Here is a 22,176-nt window from a genome sequence, read left to right on the forward strand (position 1 = left end):
ATTTATAAATACTTTTTTAATAGGTTACATAATTCACATTCAAGACAATCACTCAGTAGACTTATCATGGTAAAAACGTGTTCTGTTGTGCTATGCAAAACTGGATATCGAAAACGACTGAATGATATGGTTGTGGTTCCTGAAAAGCATCCAGTTTTTAACTTTCCTCAAACCAAAGTTGCTTTGTGTCAAAAGTGGATTCGATTTGTCAATCGAAAAAATTGGAAGCCAAGCAAAAGTTGTGGGATATGTGCAAGGCATTTTGAGTCTAAATATCTTAAGATTGGGAACCGCACAACATTGCGATAGGAGTTGGATCCTATTCCATCAATTTATGGTGAAGTACAAAACATTCCTTCCTCGGTATTGCCTTCACCTTCAACCTCCAGAAAACCACCTTCAAGGCAAACTACATTACCAGATCAAATAATTGACTTTAAAGTTTGTGATGAAATAAGAGATTTTACCAATATCGACACAAGTCTCTGTCCCAAAGATTACAACTTAAATCTGGAAGAAAGTAAGGCTACCTTTTACAAACTTGAAAACTGCAAAATTTATGACATTCCTGTTGTAACAGAGACTAATGTTGTTGATCGATCAATGCATGTTAAGCTTTTTTACAAATCATCACCTATACCACTGCCTGATTGGTTTAGAAAAGGTGGTGATTGTAAGCTGAAAAGCAAATCTGTTTTAGAAAACTTTCCATCGTATATACACAACACTGCAGTAGATAAAGATCAATTGCATCCTCTTCTTCATGAACTGACCAGATCAAGATACAAGAAAACCACTGATGGTCCAAAGTATTCTGCTGATCTTTTGCAATTTGCACTTATTTTGAGGTACACTTCACTCCCAGCATACCAACTGATGCTGAAAAACTTTCCTTTGCCATCACTGAGTTTATTAAGTAAACTGAGTAAGGGAGGGATTGAACTTTTGAAGACAGCAAAATTATTACTTCAGCAAGAAAAACTTGACAAAGAAGTTGTGCTTTTAATTGACGAAATGTATCTTCAAAAAGGTGTTCAGTATCACAGTGGGCAGCTTGTTGGAAGTGATCCAAATAGAAATCTATATAAAGGAATTATGACTTTTATGATTGTAGGTCTCAGAAAAAATATACCGTTTGTCATTAAGGCTGTTCCTGAAATAACAGTTGAAGGAAAATGGATAACATCTCATATAGATGAAAGTATAAAATGTCTTCATGAAGTTGGGTTTAAGGTATGTGCCATCATATCAGACAATCACTCCTCAAATGTTGCTGCATTTGCAGATTTATATCTTAAGTATGGTGTTGCATCACATGTAAATGCAATTAATCATCCCAGCAAACCAGAACTTATTTCATATATGTTTTTTGATTCTGTTCACCTCATGAAAAATATAAGAAATAACCTATTAAACTCTGGTAGCTTTATATTTCCCGCATTTCAATTTGATGGTTTTTTTGATGATAGCCTATTTGCTTACCCGGAGGAGAAATTTCATGGCGATTACTTCATAATGTTTATGATAAAGACCAAAAGTTACAAGGCAATCTACGTAAAGCATTCAAGTTGTCATACAAATCTTTACATCCTGGTGACAACAAACAAAGTGCTCCACTTGCACTTGCAATTTTTGATCCGACCACATCAGCTGCTATTGAAAGTTACTATGGAGACAGATCAGATGCATCTAACTTTTTAAAGCTAATTAACGTATGGTGGACGATAAGCAACAGCAAGCAACAATTTAACTCAAATTACCGCCTTGGAAATGCTGCTGTGCAAAATGACAACAAACCAAAGTTTTTCAGACAGTTAGCTGAATGGTTTCAGATGTGGGCGGATATGCAGTGTCCAAACGCCAAGAAATTCACTTTAAGTAAACAAACCAGCTCTGCTATGATCTCTACATTGAAATGTACAGCTTCACTTATAGAAGATTTGTTGGGAGATGGTTTTGGATACGTTTTAACATCTCGTTTCCAAACAGATCCGCTGGAACTTACATTTTCAAAATATAGACAAATGAGTGGTGGACGCTTTTTAGTAGGGTTGCGTGAAGTTGAAACTTCCAAACGAATTTTAGCTATTAAGACTCTTTTAAAAGAATCGGTTTCCATATGGAATGCGGACATTCGGCCTGATATCAACGATACTGCTTTGCTAACATTAAGAAACAAACTAAACAATATTTCTGAAGAACTTAAAAACTGTTGCTTGGATAAAAACGCTGTTGAAGTTGCAGCGGTCGTGGCAGGGTACTGTGCAAAAAATATCGTTAAACGTTCACAGTGTGCTGAATGCAATGCATTGTTAATTTCTTCTAGTAGTGAACCTTTTGTCAATAAATATGACTATCTATTGAAACTGTCACGAGGTGGTTTAACGTTGCCTTCTGTTGATCTTGCTCAGTACACGTCGAAATGTTTTGCCATGCTAGATACTGCTCTCAGCGTGATGAGGCAAAGCAAACTGAGTGAAAGAACTGCTGCAGAAAATGTTTTGCTCTTAAATGATATGCCATTTAGCTTTTTGTGTCAAAAGCATGTTGGAAACATTAAGTTTGTGAATGCAATTATAGCTAATGTGTATTTTAATAATAATCAAAAAATGTCCAGTGATTCAGTGCGAAAAGACGCAATATTGCATTTCAAACATAAACGGCGAAAGCGCGACATTTAATCCTGGCTGTTGTGATATCTACGTATAGTATTGTATCTTTTTTAGGTCAGTATTGTACAGCAGTTGAAATAAAATTAATTACGTGAGGACAGTGACTAACTGTGACATCAGTTGCCAAATACGATATCTCCATTTTGCACATAATTTAAGTGGCTTTGCAAATCCTTAAAAAAACGTTGCATTCTAACTGTTGTTCCATTTTATGCACGTTAGCTGAGAGAAAGCAAAGGATTGTTAACATTTTACGTTTTATTTTAAGTTCACAATGTTTTTTGACGCGTGCATACCAACACTTTACTGTGCTCACTTTTATTCGTGGTTAATTAATGTCTGACAACAATGGCGTCCTATCGTTATTCTCGTCTGAGGTTTACGTCACTCTACTGCAATTGTTGCTTAATGTTTTGTGTTTAGTTTGACTATGCGCTTGCACTTGAAATGCCGAATTAAAGTTGCTTTATTTGGTTTTACTCAAAGGATCACTTTGAACTATATTAGGATTGCAGTCAATAGCTACAAAAACCTCTGCTGTTGATCAAAGCACTTCTTTTTTACGTTGATTCAACGCCTGTGAATGTTAAATCAATGCTAAAAGGACTGATTTGTTGGCTGGTGTGCTGTAGAAATACAACTATCATGTTATCACTTGATACAGCGATAGAAAGTCAGCTACTTCATAACAAAAGTTACCCTACTAATTTTTGCCATTCAAGGCAAACTGTAGGGCCGTGTATATTCTCGTAGGCCATGGTACAGCTAGTAGGCTAAGCAAATCGTTACGACACCAGACTAAACTACGATTTCACAAGGTAGATTTAAACGATCTGTCTTAGCCTGATGCTGCGAGTTTGCTGTGGCAATAGTAGCCTAAGTTGCACTAGCTTTCGGAACACAGTTCCCTAGTCATGTGCTATGATGAATGGTGTTGAAGTCAGTGAGTGGTTCTTTAGTGTGGTTCTTTCGTTTAGCTTGAGGCTGCTGGTTGAGTTTCTGTGTTGTTATACAACACAACACAGAAAACACTGTGTTGTTATACAACACGCCTAACAACACAGAAACTCAACCAGCAGCCTCAAGCTAAACGAAAGAACCACACTAAAGAACCACTCACTGACTTCAACACCATTCATCATAGCACATGACTAGGGAACTGTGTTCCGAAAGCTAGCGCAACTTAGGCTACTATTGCCACAGCAAACTCGCAGCATCAGGCTAAGACAGATCGTTTAAATCTACCTTGTGAAGTAAGCAACGATCATGCTGCTAATAGCGAAACTCAATCAATTGCATAAACTACGATTGATCAACGTTGTAGCCTATGCGAGGAATAAGAAAGTGCTTGACATTCAATAGCAGTTTTGATTGAAGAAAGAGTTGACAGACCAGCAAAGTGAAGGTTGGGAATGGTTTCTGACAAATTTGACAAATTTAAGGGAATGGTTTCTGACAAGTTTCTGACAAATTTAATTAAGTTTCTGACAAATTTAATTTAATGCTTTCCAGCTGTTTGTTGTACATCATCATGTATATCCCCAGACAACAAGTCAGTCATTTTTTACCGTGATTCAACATCTGCAGAAAATGTAATCAATGCAAAAAACAACTGATTTGTTGTCTGGTTTGAGAACCCGTCTAATTTATTAGCGTATGTCAAACTTTTTATCGGTGTTGAACATCAAAGTAGGTGTAAAGAGTAAACACAGAAAACGAAAGGTTCGATGTATTAACTCTTTGGAGCCCAGTGTTATTTTAAACTGATGTTCGTTAATGCGTGAAGCAAAGCTTCCTCTTGTAACAACATATTTTTAATGCATTCTTCCCTTTTATAATGCATGTTGCTAATTGCTATAGATGGGAAGTATAAAGGTCACCGTCTGGTTTCTCGATCAAAGTTCGAATAAACTATGTGCGAGAGAGAATTTATTTTTAAATGTTTGCATGATCACAATCTTCAGGTACGGTAGTGCTGCCGGCTTGTGCTGTTTACAAAACATTTGCTGATCGCATTGCGGCAATGCTTGAGAACACATCAGTAATTTTCGATTGCAGGAGATTTTTAAACTGGCGTTTTCGATGCTTTTAACCATTTTTTTTTATCAAGAAACACTGAGAAAATTAAAACGTCTTTGAATTCCTGTATCAAGTTAAAATGTAGATAGGCTATAAGGGATTGCCTTTTGAAGTGGTCCCACGTAGTGGTCTACCTAACGGATAGGAGAACATCTGAGGTACCAAATTTATTCATTTAAAATTTTAAACTACCGTCAAACTATCATGTTTTATGACTCACACTTTACGCAGAAAGCATCTATGGCCTCAGGTGTGTGAAAACCCCAGTGACGTCACCGGCCCCATTTTGTTGCATAACGCAAACACCGTATAGCGTGACAAACGCGAGAGAATCGCGTGCTTTTATGACGCAATATTGATCGTTTGTTCATTGCAGACATGTCTCATATGCAAAGGTGCCTTGTCAGCAGAAGCAGTAATAGTTACTACGTGTCATGACAATAAAACAAGCGGGTTCAAATACCGGCTAATTGACATGCTTGGAAATACACCAATGTAAGAAGGTTAGGTTTAACAAAAACATTTCAAAAAGAAAATTAGGTTTATTCCAATAAAATATGAAATTTATCGGAATACTGCGTGCTTAGATATACGAGACGCACATACTGTAGAGCAGCTATGGAATGATTTGAAGATGTGCGTTGTCGTTAGGCTGAAACGTCAGAGTGATTGTTAAAATATGAGCAAAGCAATACAGTTTATAGCAGCGAAGAAAATTGCAGCCGATTTGCATTCTCTTTATTTTGATGTGTTTTTGGATCGTTTTCCTGTTCAGGAAATGTGCAGGAAATTGTTTCTTGACCTGTTGTTCATAAATTGTTCAGTTAGGTGAAATTGATTTTAATTTTAAAGGAGCTAATGATTTGAAAGTGAAATTAGGTTTTGGTTGCTGGAAACATGATCTGCCAACTCAGTCTATTTTTTTGTTTGTACAGTAGCCTAATTAGGTAACAAAGTCAGGCAGAGTAAGTGCATTTAGCATAATTTGAAAGAAGATAAAAAGTTCCAACTTTTTTGATTAAATTATAGATCTACACATTATTAAGAGTTTAAACAACATTAAAATAAATCAGTTTGTCAACTGCGTACCAAAGGATCTAAAAAGGCGGCCGAGAGAAAGGAACTGACCAGTCTACTCTCGTTTGTGCCGAATGCTTTGTATAATGAGAACCATATTTTCTCATCCCTCGATACTTGGATCAAGTATGGAACTCACTTTTGCCTTTACCAAATGATAAATGTACAACCGAAAACGTTTGCACATTTTTGTATCGTTATAAATGTCGAGTTGTTCCTGGTTTGCATATGACAAATGAAACGTTTCTATCACATTTTACTTATTTCTATGCAATTGAATTATGATTGAAAGTTTGGAATAGGCTACTGTTTCAAGACTTAGGAAAATTATTTAAAATGAAACATCGAAGCGTTGCTGTTAATGGAAGAGCAAAAGAAGTCGGGAAGAAGAGTAAAGATCGCGTAAAAGAAAAGGAAGATAAAGAAGCGATTATTTCTAACAATGGAAGATGCAACAGCCATGAGAAACAGTCAGTTAATTGGGGGAGAGCTTGGTAATGGAAATTAAACTTTCAGCTTCGAAAATGTTTCATCCTCAAATCTTTGATTAGTTCACAAATAGTCTGTACCCTTAATCCTCATCATATATTTGAAATATATGATGTATATAATATAAAATATAATATTTAAAATATAATATTTCCAACAAATCTGCATGTAACATAGTAACGAAAATCTAAATTTCTATAACGAAATATCATCCCTGCGAAATATTGTCATGTATTGTGGCATGCTATTGTTTTTCAAATAGAATTAAGAAGATTTTATTTTAGGTTAGAGTGAATGTCGTGATTACTTTGATAAGAGTGGTTATGTTTACCTGAACTTATTCTAGGCCTACGCAACATTAAAGCACCTTTGCTGTGTTATTCTGTACTATCCGTCATAGAATAATCATCCAATTGAAATGCAGTCGAAAACATAATGCTGATATTCTGCCATTCAAAAGTTTAACTTTTGAAGCCTTAAACTCTAACCCTGTTTAGCGATTTGTATAACTGAAGTTAAAGTTGTTCTGTGACTAGTCTAAGGATGCTTTGCTCATTTGAAATCAAAAAGTTATCATGTGTTTATGGTTTGGCAGGTCGGTGGATTTTCTGTCCCTTCTTGGCTGTATCATCACTTTGTTCCTCTGCCCTCTACTCCCACTTGTTATGTACATCTCATGCTCCGAATACGAGTGCAGCTTGTCAGATACTTTGTTGGGATTTTATGAGGAACCACCCATTTCGTTGGTTAAAAGTATATTTTTCTCTTTGTCAGTGGAAACAGTGAAGATATACGCAGCCTGGTTTTTCCTACAGGTATCAGAAATACGTTTTATTTATAGAATATTTATTTTTGAAAATCGTTTCTTTGTGACGTCATTCACTTTAAAATAAATCAATCGGGTCACCGACAATGTGAATTATTCATTTTCCATAGTCATCTGAGCCTTCGGCATCTCAGGAAAGTTGGTTATCCACAGGTTTGTTTATGTTACTGAACCTTTGTGGTTGAATTTTTGTCATATCCTGGTTTATGCTGATAGTTGCTAGATCAAATAAACGGAAAGGCAATGAAGCCAATCTTAGTGTCCGCCTTCCAGCACGTCAGTGAGCTGTGTTGATACAGCTCGGTACTTTGGATAGGCGTCGAACTGGCATCCTTCTAAGCGTCGTATGAAGCACTCACAGTTTGGTTACACTATAAAAACATTTTAAATTTTGAGGTTAAAACACTTTTCATGACATCACAAACTTTCAGGCACTAAAATTAACTGGTGTGATTATCAAGTAAAAAACGAAACGAATTTAGTTTTTCACTATTTTCAGTAGTTATCAAAATAGATTCCAAGTCTACCTGATTAAACAAATAAACGCAAAAGCAATGCAAAATTAAACAACATTTAAAAAGATTGTTTAATAGAGGCTGTATCAACTTACCCCGCATAAAACATTAAATGAAGGATGTTTTTCCTGTGAATTGTTTTTATATAATATGCAAAACCAGAGTTACTTTTCTTTGTTGGTTATAAGCTTGTTGGTTCGAGGGAAGTAGTGTGGTCGGATAGGTCCAATGGATACTCTTGGACCCGGCCCGATATGATTTTAGGGGCCAATAACCTTTCTAAAAGTTCCGGGAACTTGAAGAAGCCGTATACGTTGGAAATTGTGTGTTTTTCTTGGAAATATCTTAATTTAGGGGCCGGGGATCCCATTGGTATTAGGCCTAAATTATCGTCTCAACGGCCCGGGATGAGGGTATATCATTTTAACAATGCAGGTTGACAACGTTTTCGGACTACGCTGATAGTTGTATTTCAAAAAATCCCTTATGGTTACCTCACCTCCAGGTAGCCATGGTTACCCTTGCTTGATTGTTAATGGAATATTGCACGTTGGAAGAAAATATTATTTGAAAAGTGCTTCATTTCATTTTTAGATTTTTCTGAACACTCTTCCTGACCTTCTTCATCATTTGATCCCGTTATACACTGGAGGAATCCGCAAAGGAGCCGTCACACCTGCGGGTTACGTCAATGACTACCAGATCAATGGATTGCAGGTGAATTCGCAGTAATTGTTAGTCAAAGTCTAAAGACATCGCAGTTTTACACATTTATCGAAGGAAGACCAAACCAGGATTCTGGGCCATCGCGTAAGTAGCCTATCCTTCCTGACAAGAAGACATTTCAGTTCAGTCAGTTCAATACACTTTGTTTTTATTTCTGACCGTCGCAACGAAAAAACAATATATGACAAACATAGCAGAGGTCTAGAAAAGGTAGAAGCGACAAAACGCGGATGTTATAACGTGCATGATAGGGGAGACCGGGGAGGGTTGTTACAATTTTCAGTAAATCTAAGATTTCTCTTTCAATATTTGCACAAAGTTGCTGAAAATTTTATGTAATCTTGCCACTTCACCAGTTGTTATAAATGCAAGTTCAAAATTTAAAAAAGTTATGTTTACAGGAAAATATTGGCATTAATATATCAATGAGTCAGTTGTAACAAGTCACCCCAGTATCGGGGTGACTTGTTACACAGATGGGGTAAAATGTTACAATTTCAAATAGGCTGTTCTATTAACTAATTTTTCTTACTAAAATACTTAAAACTGATGGAATAGCCTACGTTGACACAGCATTTTTGAATTTATTGAACATCCAAATTTAATAGCAAAAGTCATGAACAAAGAAATAACATCATCATTGACAATGCATTGTCACCAGGATTGCAAACACATGATCTCCATTCAACCGTTTATGGTATTTGGCCTCAATAAGGCACCCTTTATTAGGTTTTGGCATGTTTAGGTACAGATACAGCAACATCAGATATTAGTAGAACCTAAAAATGTAATCAAATATTCTAAATAATACAAAATTTGTTATTTGAGTATCAAATTAAGTACTTTTTCCAGTTGGGATGAGCAAGCATTACACTGTGTAACAACTCACTCCAATAGTAGTTGGCCGAATAAGATCAACATATGTCAAACACGTGACACTCAGCTTTAAAATATTTATAATGAATCAAAGGTATTGCACTTTAAGTCTGATTTAACTTTGAAGCCAGTTAAATATCACTCATAGTTTAGTAGCAATAACATTTTCTTTGAAAAAGCAAAAATTTACTTTTCATACCCTAAAACAGTTTTTCATGAACAATTTTCTACTGCAGCCTTCAAAATAGCTGAAGCTTCGTTTGCACATGGAAACTAAAAACCTGAAAAAAAAAAATTAATTCCAGCGGTTGATGTGAACTAATTTAAAAGTTAAAAGAACTGTAACAACCCTCCTTTGTAACAAATCTCCCCGGTCTCCCCTACCAAAGCAGGACAAAATATGGCACGGCCGCAACACCTTACGATTGCCTACTTTTACTCGCAGAGATGCTTAAAAGTGAAAAGATTTAGTTTCTATTCCTACAAACTGACACTAAGGAGCAACAACTGAGTTGTCGAATGGCAAGGCCAGTTATATGTTGCTCGAAAGATTTCGACATTTAAAGCTTCCCCTCAGACGTAAGACAGAGTACGGCAAAATTAGTAGCATCTTGTGTGGGTGTTCGTTTTTTTCGCTGAGGTAAAATTAACAATGAAATGATAACAAAACTGATGTTTGGGAAAATCTTCTTTAAAAAGATTTAAATTTCAAACCTTTATCATGGGTTATTAAAAAAAATTTAAATTCAAAAATTAACTAACTTAAAACCTCTTTTTTGTCCCATTAGGCATGGGTGATCACTCACGTTCTGTGGCTACTCAATGTCTTCCATTTTCAATATTTCTCCCCTTCCATCATTGCAAGAAATATTGGTGAATTTATTATCCAGGTCAACATTCTTGGATATTCTCTGAGTGTGTTTATGTTTGTGAAAGGTAAATTTAATTTTCCAATTTTTTTTTAAAGCAGTAAAAGAAATTAAAAAGCAATTGTACTGTATTCCTGGTGTGAATTGTAAAAGGTAACAAACATGCGCCATGTTGGTGCGACGTTTTTATATTATGCTAAAGACAGTTTTGTATGTTTGGTGTGAATCTCGCCTTAGGATATGGACGAGCAATAGAAGCACTTCGACCAGCTGGAAAGTTTGGGTACAATTCCAAGTAAAATAATATCAAATACTTCCAATACGTTACATGTATCAAGGAGGATAAGTTCTAATAACATTGTAGCGGTACCGTATGGTGAAGGTGGATATGGTAGTGCATCTACAACTATGGTGGAAAAAGGAAAGCTTTTCACTCCCGTAAATATCATAAAGTGTTGAGGATTCAAAAACGAAATTATAATGTTATTGCGTGTTCTTTGATGCATCCCCCTATAGATGTTTGTTTTTCACAAGAAAGTTAATTATTTTTTTAATTTTAGGGCATTTGTTTCCAACACACAAGGAAGATTGTAAGTTCAGTGGAAATATTCTTTACGATTTCATGATGGGAGTGGAATTTAATCCCAGAATTGGAAAATATTTTGACTTTAAACTGTTCTTTAATGGGAGACCAGGTAAAGCTAAAAGGAAATGTCATATCATCGAGCTTTCAATAGGTGCTGAACAGACGTCGTTAGATCATCCAGCCGACAAACTTATTTTATGGTATAGTTCCATAGATATGAATGCCACCTGTTTGAAATGCAATCAAAGTGTTATAAAATTAGGCTACAACTGAGTAATTTCTTGGTAGACACTGTTTGGTGGGGTGGCGCAGAGGATAAGGCGTTGGCTTTCCAACAATGCAAACCTGGTTCAACTCCCGGTTTAAGCTGGTTGTTGAAAAACATCCCTCATTTCTACCTATTAGCTATAAATTGGGTTGGCATAATTTCTGAAGGAAAGGCGGCCTACAGAAAGAAACTGGCCACTCTACTCTCGTGCCGAAGGCTCAGTATAGTGAGAATTTTACCTTCTCATTTCACAAGCTCAGTACTTGAGCATGGGACCTTTACTTTTTTGGTGCAAAGCAGATATCGAGGAAGAGTTTCATCCTACATAACACAGCAACACTAACAATGAAGATCTATTAATTTTGTATGATTCTGCCTCGATGTAAGGTTTATTTTCACTTCACCGTTTTACAATCTATATTGATTATTGCAAATAACTTATAGTCACTGCTAGTCTGGATCAATCCCATTCTTCTTAAACGAATGTTAAAAGTGGTTTTTCTCACATGCTGCAATTTTTAAAGGTTAGGCCTACTGTAACTTCATCTGTAGGTGCAGTGTAAAATCTGTTTCAACAGCAACATAATAGAGCTCCGCAAATCAAAACCTTATTGAGAAACTCTGGTAGCACAATGAGCTCGTTCTGCTATATTATTTGGTTATTTTATCAAATAGTTTAAATCTTTTTGAGCTGAAGACACATACAGTACAAATCTTTCAAACTATAACATGTTACAAATTAGATGAGTTAAATTATTAAGCTTCAAGATCAAACGGCGCTGGTTTGACTCTAGGGGTGTGCGCATGAGCAACTCATTCTAAGGACTGCTCTCCATTCAGCGGCAACTAATGGATGGAAGAATTCTCCTTCAGCAAGCCTTCAACAATCGGAAACTTTACTCTGCCAATCTCGGTAACCGGCCCTGCATCAACTACAAGTATGCGAAACTACCAGGAATAACCTATCAAGGCTTTGTCAGTCCGAGGATAAAAATTCAAAACCAACAAACCAACCATTAAGGTTTGAAAATTTCAAACAAAATCTCTCAAATGAATTTTTTTTTTGTCGTATCCAGGCTTGCACCCGGTGGTTAAAGATTTAGATTAAGTTGACGGGAAGGCAAGGAAGCCAATCTTCATGTCCACTTTCAGACATGCCTTTAAGTGTCCTGCCACAGACACAGCCGCATGCTCTTGAGCGGTGTCGAACCGCCACCCTTTCGATTGCCGTTTCAGTGTTCTTACCACTCGGCTATGCAGCTCAAATGAATGAGAATCTGTAATATAATGTGGTAGCGATGAAATGTGTAGATTGCTTTTGTGCACGCGCTGTCACAGGCCTGACGAATCTTATGGGAAAGTAATGCTTCTATTATTTATATTGTTTTGACTCACATTGGATAAAGGATTGTTAATTATTTATGCTACAGTCTCAATTGCACAAGCAAGTAAATAGGTTTACCGTTAGGCTACTTTGGCTATACAAATAAATCGTATCAATTCATCATAAAATTGCATCTTATACACAAAAAACACTCAGCAGTGCTTCCAACACAAACAAAAGTTATAATTTTTACACGAACAACCGCCTTATCGTAAGGATTCGAACTGCGAAGTCGCTGAATTTTCATGACTCATGACATATTAGTTTACATCAGCAACTGTGATGGAAGATGTTGCGCTAAACAAAATGTAAAATTTTGTTATTGATTGCATTCTCATTTATAAACGGAAATCAAGTTTTGGTAATGAACGAAAAAATTGCGCTTTCAAGAAGGTTTATAATTCTTTTTCGCTGTGTATAGGCTACGACGTCGCTGTTGCTTGTAAACTTACATAGTCTGAGTATGGGACAATTTAATCCAATTTTCCGGTCTTGGGTGGTAGTGTAGGCTTCACATTTTAGTAGTTAACACAAAGGCCCACTTGGTCCCTTGGTAATTCATGTAAATTATAAAGAGTCAGTGCATGCGTTGGTTTTAACAAAGTTTTCAAGTTGATAGCCCTATGGAAGTTTCTGGAATCCACTGACTTGACAAGGCTTTGAAAGGGGCTTGTGGTTACCAAACCATTGAGATTGACCTCAGAGTACAAAGTCCGCTCTCATAGCTCAATTGGTTAAGCGCCTTACTTACTGTAATAGGCTAAATAAATAAATTTCAAGACCAAGCGGCGCTGGCACAGGCCCGGTCACTGTGATTACCAAAGTGAAGTTTTTACTTAGGCTACTGTTGAAGAGTTGTGTGTAAATTATTTTATCCACTAAAAACCGCTGATTGGAAAGCTGTCCTTAAAATGCGTTGCTCAAGTGTACATCCCGAGAGTCGTCGATACTGTAATATGCCGTCTGTATACCGTACCTGAATGAAAAATTTATCTCCTGCAGGAATTGTGTGTTGGACTCTAATCAACTTTTCTTATGCCTGGCATCAATGGGAGAGGTTCGGTTACGTCACAGACTCAATGATTTTGATCAACATCCTCCACGCGATTTACGTGGTGGACTTCTTCTGGAACGAGAGCTGGTATCTGAAGACAATCGATATTTGTCACGACCACTTTGGATGGTACTTGGCTTGGGGAGACCTGGTGTGGCTTCCTATGATGTACACATTGCAAGTAAGAGGCTTTGGTCAGTGGTGTAGCGAGGTCTGGATTTAGGGGAGGAGCAGAGGGTGCAGTTGCCCTGAGCCCAGTGGCGTATCCTGGTTGGTTGAGTAAGGGAAGCAACAAAACTCGTGGGGAAATAGAGCGTGCCGAAGGCACGTGTTTTCTAGGGGGGTCCGGGGGCATGCTCCCCCGGAAAATTTTTGCAAAATTACACTCAAATAATGAATTATACTGCTTTCTGGAAACACTTTTAGGGTAATTTTTGTATGAAATTTATTAGCAGATAAACAGCTATTAACTTATTAAAGGTAGCTCTTGCACACGAACGGGCAAAGGGCAAAAATGCGACTATAATTAGAGAACACCAAAAACTCAGCTACAAAGTCAAGTCTAGCTTAGACCTCACATATCCTGTTTTATTCCAAAGTCTATCCAGCCAGAATAACAGTGTAAAGCCAACATTTGGCTCAAACGTTTGCTTACAAGGCCGATATTATAACCATAACAGTGCCTTAGATTTTCTCATTACATAGCTCACTGGCACAACATCCAACAGAACAAAGTTGCCAGACTATGAAAAAGTCTTAAAGCCAAAATAATACAAAGAAAAGGCCAAAACAAGGAAAATATTAGACAAAAAAGGCCAAATGGATATATTTACCTGTTTCTATCAAAAATAATAAAATTTACATATATATTTTATAACTTGTAGTGGATTTTAATAAATTGTAGCAAAAATAATTCTGAAAGTAGCCCAAAAAATAGCAAGTTAGCCTATAAAAGTAGCGGATGAGTTTTGATCCGCCACATTACGAGTATTAAACAAGTATAGAACATGTATTGAACAATGTTGAATATGGTTTCATCTGGTAAGGTTACAATATTAGAGAAATACTGATTATTATGCATTTTGAAAAGTTATTTTAAAAAAACCGCAAAAAAACTAATTCGAGGAATTTGGCTAATCTGGCAACTTCGCGACTGGAAGCAATTTTTAAATCGCTTCCAGCGATTAGTTAAAAGAAACGTAAATTGCGAAAACTTTGCGCTGCTTTTTTCCTTTCTTTCAAACTTGTTTCTTCTTATTGCAAAAACGAGAGCAACGGATGCAATACGAACCTTCGCTTCCGTTGGCTTCCAACTTTTTTAAAATTAAAACCGAGTTCAAAATCATACGGAGCATACGGAGCAAAATCATACATTAGCATGAGTTAAAAACCGTTCTAAATCGCATTTAGGTAAAGAAATTACGAAATCGTTTTACTAAAAAATATCAGCTTCTCTTTTTTCAATTTTGACAGGGGAAGCAATGCTTCCCTTGCTTTCATTGAGGATACGCCCCTGCCTGAGCCCCTTTTTGAATGTCCCCCGACGTGGAAAAGTGTGATTTTGTGTTGTTATTATTTTCTCTCAGCCTTTGAAGTTTCTGCAAAATCCCTCCTTTTTCTTTCAAGGTTAATTTTTAGTCACTCGGTTGCGACTAAGCTTGGCGTAATAGCAACGGTGTGGGGGACTGTAAAACTTTTTTGCACGGGGGCTCCCCGATCTAAAAGTGCCCAGGCCTCCACCAGTTAAACTCGCCCCTGAGTGTAGCTAGAGATTTTGTCAAAGGGATGAGCAAATCGATCTCAGAAGCGTTCCTCGCCATTATTATGCAGATGTTCATTCTTTTTGTAAGTAGAAAGGAGACTCATGTTTTGTGGTTTTTATAACTTTGTAATCAATTGCAATCAAAAATAACATTTCTTTTTACAGGCGTTTTACTTGTCCTACAATCCTGTACATCTTGGAAACATAAAATTTCTGGGTATTCTACTTATGGGAGTACTGGGATACGCCATTTTCCGATCGGCTAATCGACAAAAGGACAGATTTCGAATGGATCCGACCAAATGTGTGATATGGGGTGAGGGAATGTATTGAAGTAAAAGTTTTTTCCAAAAAAAGATTACCGGGTAGCCTACTATAATGTTAGTTAAAACTATGTGAATCAAGAACTTGAAATATCTTCTGACAGGTGTCAAACCCACAACAATGCTTGATATTAACGACTCGGTTACATGTCTTGTAATACAAATGAATTTATTTGTACACGAGTCAGTTCAGTCATAAACAGCTAGCAAATCGATTTCGATCAGCTAGCAGCAGATCATCTTCAGTTAAGCTTATTCAAATAGAATCATATAAATAGATTCTATGGCTGAATAAGCTTAACTGAAGATGGTCTAGCACAACTTTATGAGCAATTTATTTTGAATAAGCATAAACCACTTTTCAGTATCCTGGTTTAGGCCTAAAATTTAAACATTTAGGTTAAATGGAAGGAAAGGCGAGAAAGCTAATCTTTATGTCATGTATGGACAAGACACAGCGGCGTACATTAGCAGGTGTTGAACCGATCCCTTTCGAAGGTGGTGAAAAGGCTCACACCATTCCTTGACATACTGTAACCCAGCATTTCTAACGAAAGTTTTTTGTTTAGCTTGGCCTATACCATCTAATAGATTGAGTTTTGCTTTTAGCAGCATGACCGTTGCGTACTTTACAATGTAGATATTAACGACCTGTTTTAACCTGATGCTGCGAGTTCGCTGTGGTAGCAACAAATTACACTAGCTTTCGGAGCACAGTTCCCTAGTCATGTGCTACGACGAATGATGTTGAAGTCAGTGAGTCGTTGTTTTATGGCTAACATTGCGAAGTTAGCATATAACGTTTTGAAAATAAAGAAATTTATGAGATATCTTTTACTGATTACAATAATACAGGAAGAAAGTTGTTGTTTGTATTTTTTAAACGTTTTTATTTAGGCAAAAAAGCGACTTACATTGACTGCACATACTTTTCATCTGATGGAAAACAACACAAGAGCAACCTCCTCACATCTGGTTGGTGGAGAGTTGGGAGGCACATCAATTATACTGGAGATTTATTGGGGGTGAGTTGTGGAGTAGGCCTAATGTCAGATTCAAATTCTTATATTTTATTAGAAGACCTACAGCTGGCCTTCCCAACTTGGCAACAGCCAAATAATGTGGGGGCCTATTAAGTTTTGGCAACTAACAGGTATTAGGCGTAAAAAAGGCGTCTTTGCATGATTTATTACAAACAAACAAATACTTCTGGATTAGAAAACAAATTTTTTAACATACTGAGTGTTTTGAAAGTTGGGTCACTCTTGATTTCGTGTACCTTGATTCTGTTGATATCTTGATTCTCATGGTATTCTTAACATGTAGCTATTGTCCTACTATCTTGCCACTTATTTAATCATATTACTACGTCTTAATTACGTTTTGGCACTGTATTTACAATTTTTAGGCTCAAAAACATTACTTGACCAATAAAAATTGCTGATTATATGTTGTAACTCTGTAAATTGAATTTTCGTGTTGGTAAATTGGTAAGGAAGTTGGTAAATTGAATTTTTGTGTAGGCCCCCACATTATTTGGCTGTTGCCACGTTGGGAAGGCCAGTAGTATAGATTGCCTTGCCTGCAGCCCATTGAATGCGTTAATAATGCTTAGCAGCTGTAGTACTGATCTAAGGTGGTGAAAGACTACAAGGTTAACCAAATGCTATTTACCACAACTCTGCCGTCCAAAGGTGAAGCGACGTAACTACAGAAAAGTTAAAACCGAGAAGTTAATCGTAAACCATAACGACATTTTAAACGCAATTCAACGTTGGATGCCTCCAACTAAAAGATCTTACCTACTTTTTGTTTCAATGGGAACAAAAACATTGATTGCTGTCCTAATTTTCGCTAATTTAGATAATTAGTGTAATTACGTCTTTTTACCTTTGTAAACCTGATTGTGTTTCTGACAATGCTGCAAAGGCAAACCGACGTATCTGACGCAATGCATTAAATTCACACACAAAACATGTAATATGGTTCAAATACAATGCAGTATCTTTAGTCAACATCAATTAAGTCAAGTGAGTTGTCGTTGGTGGGTAGCTGTTCCCAAAATTGTGGTCGATTTTCCGGCATAAGCGGGCATAGCTTGCTTAGTAGGCTATGTCACCATGTAGTCTCTGTCATTAGCGTTATCGTCCTCAGAATCATTCATAAGCGTTTTCACAACTTCATGCAAGTCGATTTTTTTGCCATTATTCGCGTTTAACTTGTAGCTGCGTTAAAGCTAACTGCTGATTCTGTTCACTAAAAGGATGCTACAAGACGCTTTATGAAGAGTGTTTGGGTACAGAAGCTGCAGAGTCAACACGCAACAAAATATTAACCTCATTTTGTAGATAAAATGTTTTCACTTCAGAAGCTAATAAGAATTTTATCTACAAAATGAGGTTAATATTTTGCTACGTAATTGTCTTTGCAACAGGAGCGAAACAGCTGGCGTTGTTTGGCAGAGACTGGCATCCCATTGAGAATTTGGGATTAACTCTAGATTCTATTGTAAATCGACCTAACTGAGATTATTTGCTCTGAATTCTATGGTAAAACGACGTAACTGGCAGTTACGTCGTTTTGGCTTTGCATAGATGATCTTTATATGCAGTTACGTCGTTTTGACCAACAAATATCTCGCAAACTACTGCAGTTACGCTGTTGAGTCTTTGCTGGAAGAAAAATATAGTCTTTGCGAAGCGTTTAACATTAAAAAGTGGAAAAATCAAAAATCTGTAGTTACGTAGCTTTACCTTACTAACCTGCATAACTTTTTTCTGCAGTCGCTGTGCTATTGCTTGTGCTGTGGAACGGAGCACATACTTCCTTACTTCTACATCACTTTCATGCTCATTCTGTTGGTGCATCGGATATATCGTGATGAACACAGATGTTTGGCCAAGTATGGAAAACACTGGGAAAAATACACCGCGATTGTTCCTTATCGGCTCATTCCAGGATTTTATTAGAACAATAGCATCGCATTTTAGCGCTATTTTTCTGATGCCGCAAAATTATTTTTTTACCGATTTTTTTTTTTAGCAAATTTTTACACGGTTCAAATTAAAGCGTTGTGTCATTTACGGAGTGTTAGGCTGCAACTGTGGAGATCTCTATGGGAGTGTACGCAGGCCATGCCAACCAATACCTTCAAATCTGACTGGAAGCAGATTTGCTACGCTTGATAGCAGTTGAAAGTCGGAAGTGGTGTGAGAGTAGTTAATATATGTAGTAGCTTATTTGAGTTTTTGGGCTGCTTTTGTGCCACAGTTGTCATGCCAATATTGAACCAGACGTTTGCACTTGAGCCGGAAATCCGAAGAAAATCTGATAGCCCATCAAGAAGAGATTGGTCATTCAAAGCGAAATCTAAAGTTTTGCATAAATTGAATGTTTAGACTTATAGTGACTGTATTTCGATTTTTCCTAACACTTCAAAACGATAGAAACAACATTTATCCTATAACTTAAAATCAAAACTATAGCCATTATTGTCGGTCCAGACGTTGGTATTTGGCAAGGTTTGTGTACAGTATAGCCCAGGTTAGTTCACGATGGTTGCAGCTTTCGCAATGAAGTGTTATGCCTATGTTGATAAGCTACCTGCAAAACATCTGAATCTTTTTGTTGAAATTTGCCTATTAATGTTGCAAATAAAATTGAATCAAAATATAAAAGTTAGTTTCCAGGATTGGTCCAATCATCTGCACAGCAAAAGGTACGAATTCTTATTAGCAGAATTGACACGGGATAATTTTAGACCCAGGATCATTCTAAGAGAAAATAGAACAAAGCATGGCGTGTTTTTATATTAAAAAAAAAAAAAAAAAATTCTAGGGGGCCCGGCTTCTTACGGGGTAGGCTACAAGGTCGAAATTATCTCGCAAAGATTCTGGTTATTACGAATCAAACTTTTATAATTTTTAAAAATCTGATTAAGATGGGAGTCGAACCACGTCGCTTTTTTTATCCGCTGCGTCGTTTCTTATTAAATACAGGTATAACCCGAATTTGAGATGATCTCGTTTGATTAACAGTGTTTGCTTTTGACTGTTGCCCAGGTAACTAATTGGTCCTTTTTACATCCGCAAACGTTTAATCAATGCAAAATGACCTGCTCTGCCAGGTGAGCAAGAGTGAAAATGCTTGATATGCTGTCAGTCCGGCATTAAATTTTTGTTTAGATGCAAAACAAAGCGTACATAAAAAAGAAAGCATCCACTCTGCATCCAATAAGAGATTGCGAAAGACTGACCATTGAAACAGATCGTCGAGTCTGCACTCTCTCTTTCAAGCAGATAGGCTACAATTCGTTCTGGAACATTTCTCTTTTATTTGTATGTCATCAGGATTTTGCTGCGTCATAATTTGGACACTCGAAGCAGAGACAAGCATATTGCACTATGACGTCACAAGCATACTTTGGTATCTGTTCGTCTTTAATGCGCGATTTAAGAATCGCAGCGGAACAAGAAATGTAGTTCAGCGACTAACCGACAATTCTACGTCGAAACATGGTAAATTTTCAGCACAAAATCAACTTAAAACAACACAAGACAGTCGACTGAAGTCATCCAATTTGCGCCAACAATTTCGTCACAACCAAGACAACACGTCATAATAGTGATTACACTACGTAACAAATTTCCTAACACTTTTGTTGAGGTTCTTCTTCTTCTTCCTTGCTTTGAGAAATAAAAATAAGTTAACTGACATCAACGATTCAGCCTCAGTGCTCACTCAATGAGTAAGGTGTCAATACGACAGTATGTCTTTTGATTGCGTGCAATAGCTGCAGATTTACGTTTAATTAACATTAAGCATATTAGTGGGATGGGAAAAGGAGGTTTGAAAAAAACAAAAATCCATAAGAAATATTTGATAAAACTACCATTCAACGTTTTATAGGCAGAGAAAACTTTTTCTCGAACCGTAGAAAATATAAGAAATAGGTCAAGACATGCAATAAACTTATTTATGTTGCGTAGTGTTTTCAATGTCAGCGCTAAAAAAACATTCTTGCATAATTCTGTTTTTTTTCGTCGAGACTTTTCGGTCATTTGTGCGAAATGACTTGAAAAAATTCGGTCATTTTTAATCATTTCGGTCATATATAGTTAATTGACTATATTTTTTTCAGACATTTTGCTAAAAAATTGGTCAATGACCGATAAATGACCGAAAAAAAAACAGCTTGCATTGTGGTGACGCAGAAGCAATGCAGGTAGGGAGCAGATACCGAGAAAAGAATATGATTGCTTTTGCCTACTCGGGTACTTTTTAGGGAGGGGTGAATCTTGCACCCCAAGACAAAAATAATTCGAGGGCACACGTTCATCAAGAAAGTAACTCACTATTCACTTAAGTGGGAACAGGTATGGCACATGATGGAATTCCTTCTAGGGCCATGTTGCTTTTTTTCCTTGTTTGGAAGTGGTCCAAAATCTCGATTTACCAGAGCGACAATCGTATTCATTTGTATTAATCAAAAGTGGGAAAAACTAACCAGAAAAGGCGATCTGGTACTATGACACTTCCTCAAATGGGCAATCAACCTAATACAGAAAGTAATCACTAAGAAAACAAATCAATAGCTTTTTTTCCCTAAAAGTCTGAACCTTAAACCCACAACATAAATTTTATTGAAATACTATTGTGAGTGTTAGCCTGGTCAAATGTTTTAAGGTTCAGACTTTTAGGGAAAAAAAAGCTATTGATTTGTTTTCATTTGTATTAATAATTTTGCTAAGAAAATGTGTAACAAAAATTATAAATCAAGCTTGCCAAATTGGTCGTTTACGTCGCCATAGAATAGACCAGTGGTTCCCAACCGGGGTGCCGCGGCACCCTGGGGTGCCAATTGCAATGCTCAAGGGTGCCGCGAGATATTGCAATAGTGTGGCCCATTGTTTATTTTAACTTTAACTCGTTAAGTGCGGAATTTATTTATATCTAATCGAGTTTCAGTGCGTATTAAGTTTCGCGCCTCGTAGTTATTCCCGGCTCCTTTCTAGAGGGTCGCTTAGTGGGGAAGCCGCTGGGCTGGCGGTTAGCCTTCGTTTTCTCGCCCAGGAAAAACAGCGTGAAAGAGATTTTGACTCGTTGCTTTTCTTTCCCTGAAAACGTTTGAAAGGCATCATTATTGCCAGGTTTCATGATTTTATTGGCGCACAAAGTCAAATTGCAGATGGATTATTGGATTGTGTGACCCAGCACGATTATAAAATTGCACGATTGTTTGCGAACCATTGTAAACCGATGGTTGGGTCAAGGTCAATTGAAGGATTTGTATCGTTAGCAAACAGGCAAACTAGTGATATTACAACAATACACTGTTTTTTTCATCGCGAAGTTCTTGTCGGAAAAACATTAGGTTCAGACCTAAAAAGTGTTAAACAAAGTTGTCAAAATGGTCAACTACATCAAAAATAGACCACTTAAATCACGTCTATTTGCCAAGCTTTGTAAGGAAATGCGAGAAAACTATGCTAATCTTCTGTTAGGCTACATACCGTCCGAAGTAAGATGGTTGTCGCGAGGAAAAGCATTGTCACGAGTAGGCTATATATGAGTTTCTCAGCAGTCGAGTGTAGCAAGAACTAGTGGTGCGGTGCTGATGAGCCCAGCCTCATGGGCGAAACACGTGTCTATCGCTGAGTTCTTGCTACAC

General features: G+C 36.9%; 1 protein-coding gene across 1 annotated transcript; it reads left to right on the top strand.

Moving 5' to 3' along the window:
* Positions 1 to 6,140: 6,140 nt before the first annotated feature.
* On the top strand, positions 6,141 to 19,162 carry LOC145774131 (7-dehydrocholesterol reductase-like). Its single transcript, XM_082585289.1, has 9 exons — positions 6,141 to 6,322; positions 6,913 to 7,132; positions 8,253 to 8,375; positions 10,049 to 10,196; positions 10,690 to 10,824; positions 13,370 to 13,602; positions 15,349 to 15,499; positions 16,404 to 16,531; positions 18,290 to 19,162. The coding sequence occupies exons 1-9, from the start codon at positions 6,165 to 6,167 to the stop codon at positions 18,473 to 18,475; spliced, it is 1,482 nt and encodes a 493-aa protein (XP_082441415.1). The 5' UTR covers positions 6,141 to 6,164; the 3' UTR covers positions 18,476 to 19,162.
* Positions 19,163 to 22,176: the final 3,014 nt, after the last annotated feature.

Source organism: Aplidium turbinatum, chromosome 7 (assembly GCF_918807975.1).
Source record: "Aplidium turbinatum chromosome 7, kaAplTurb1.1, whole genome shotgun sequence".
Taxonomy (NCBI): domain Eukaryota; kingdom Metazoa; phylum Chordata; class Ascidiacea; order Aplousobranchia; family Polyclinidae; genus Aplidium; species Aplidium turbinatum.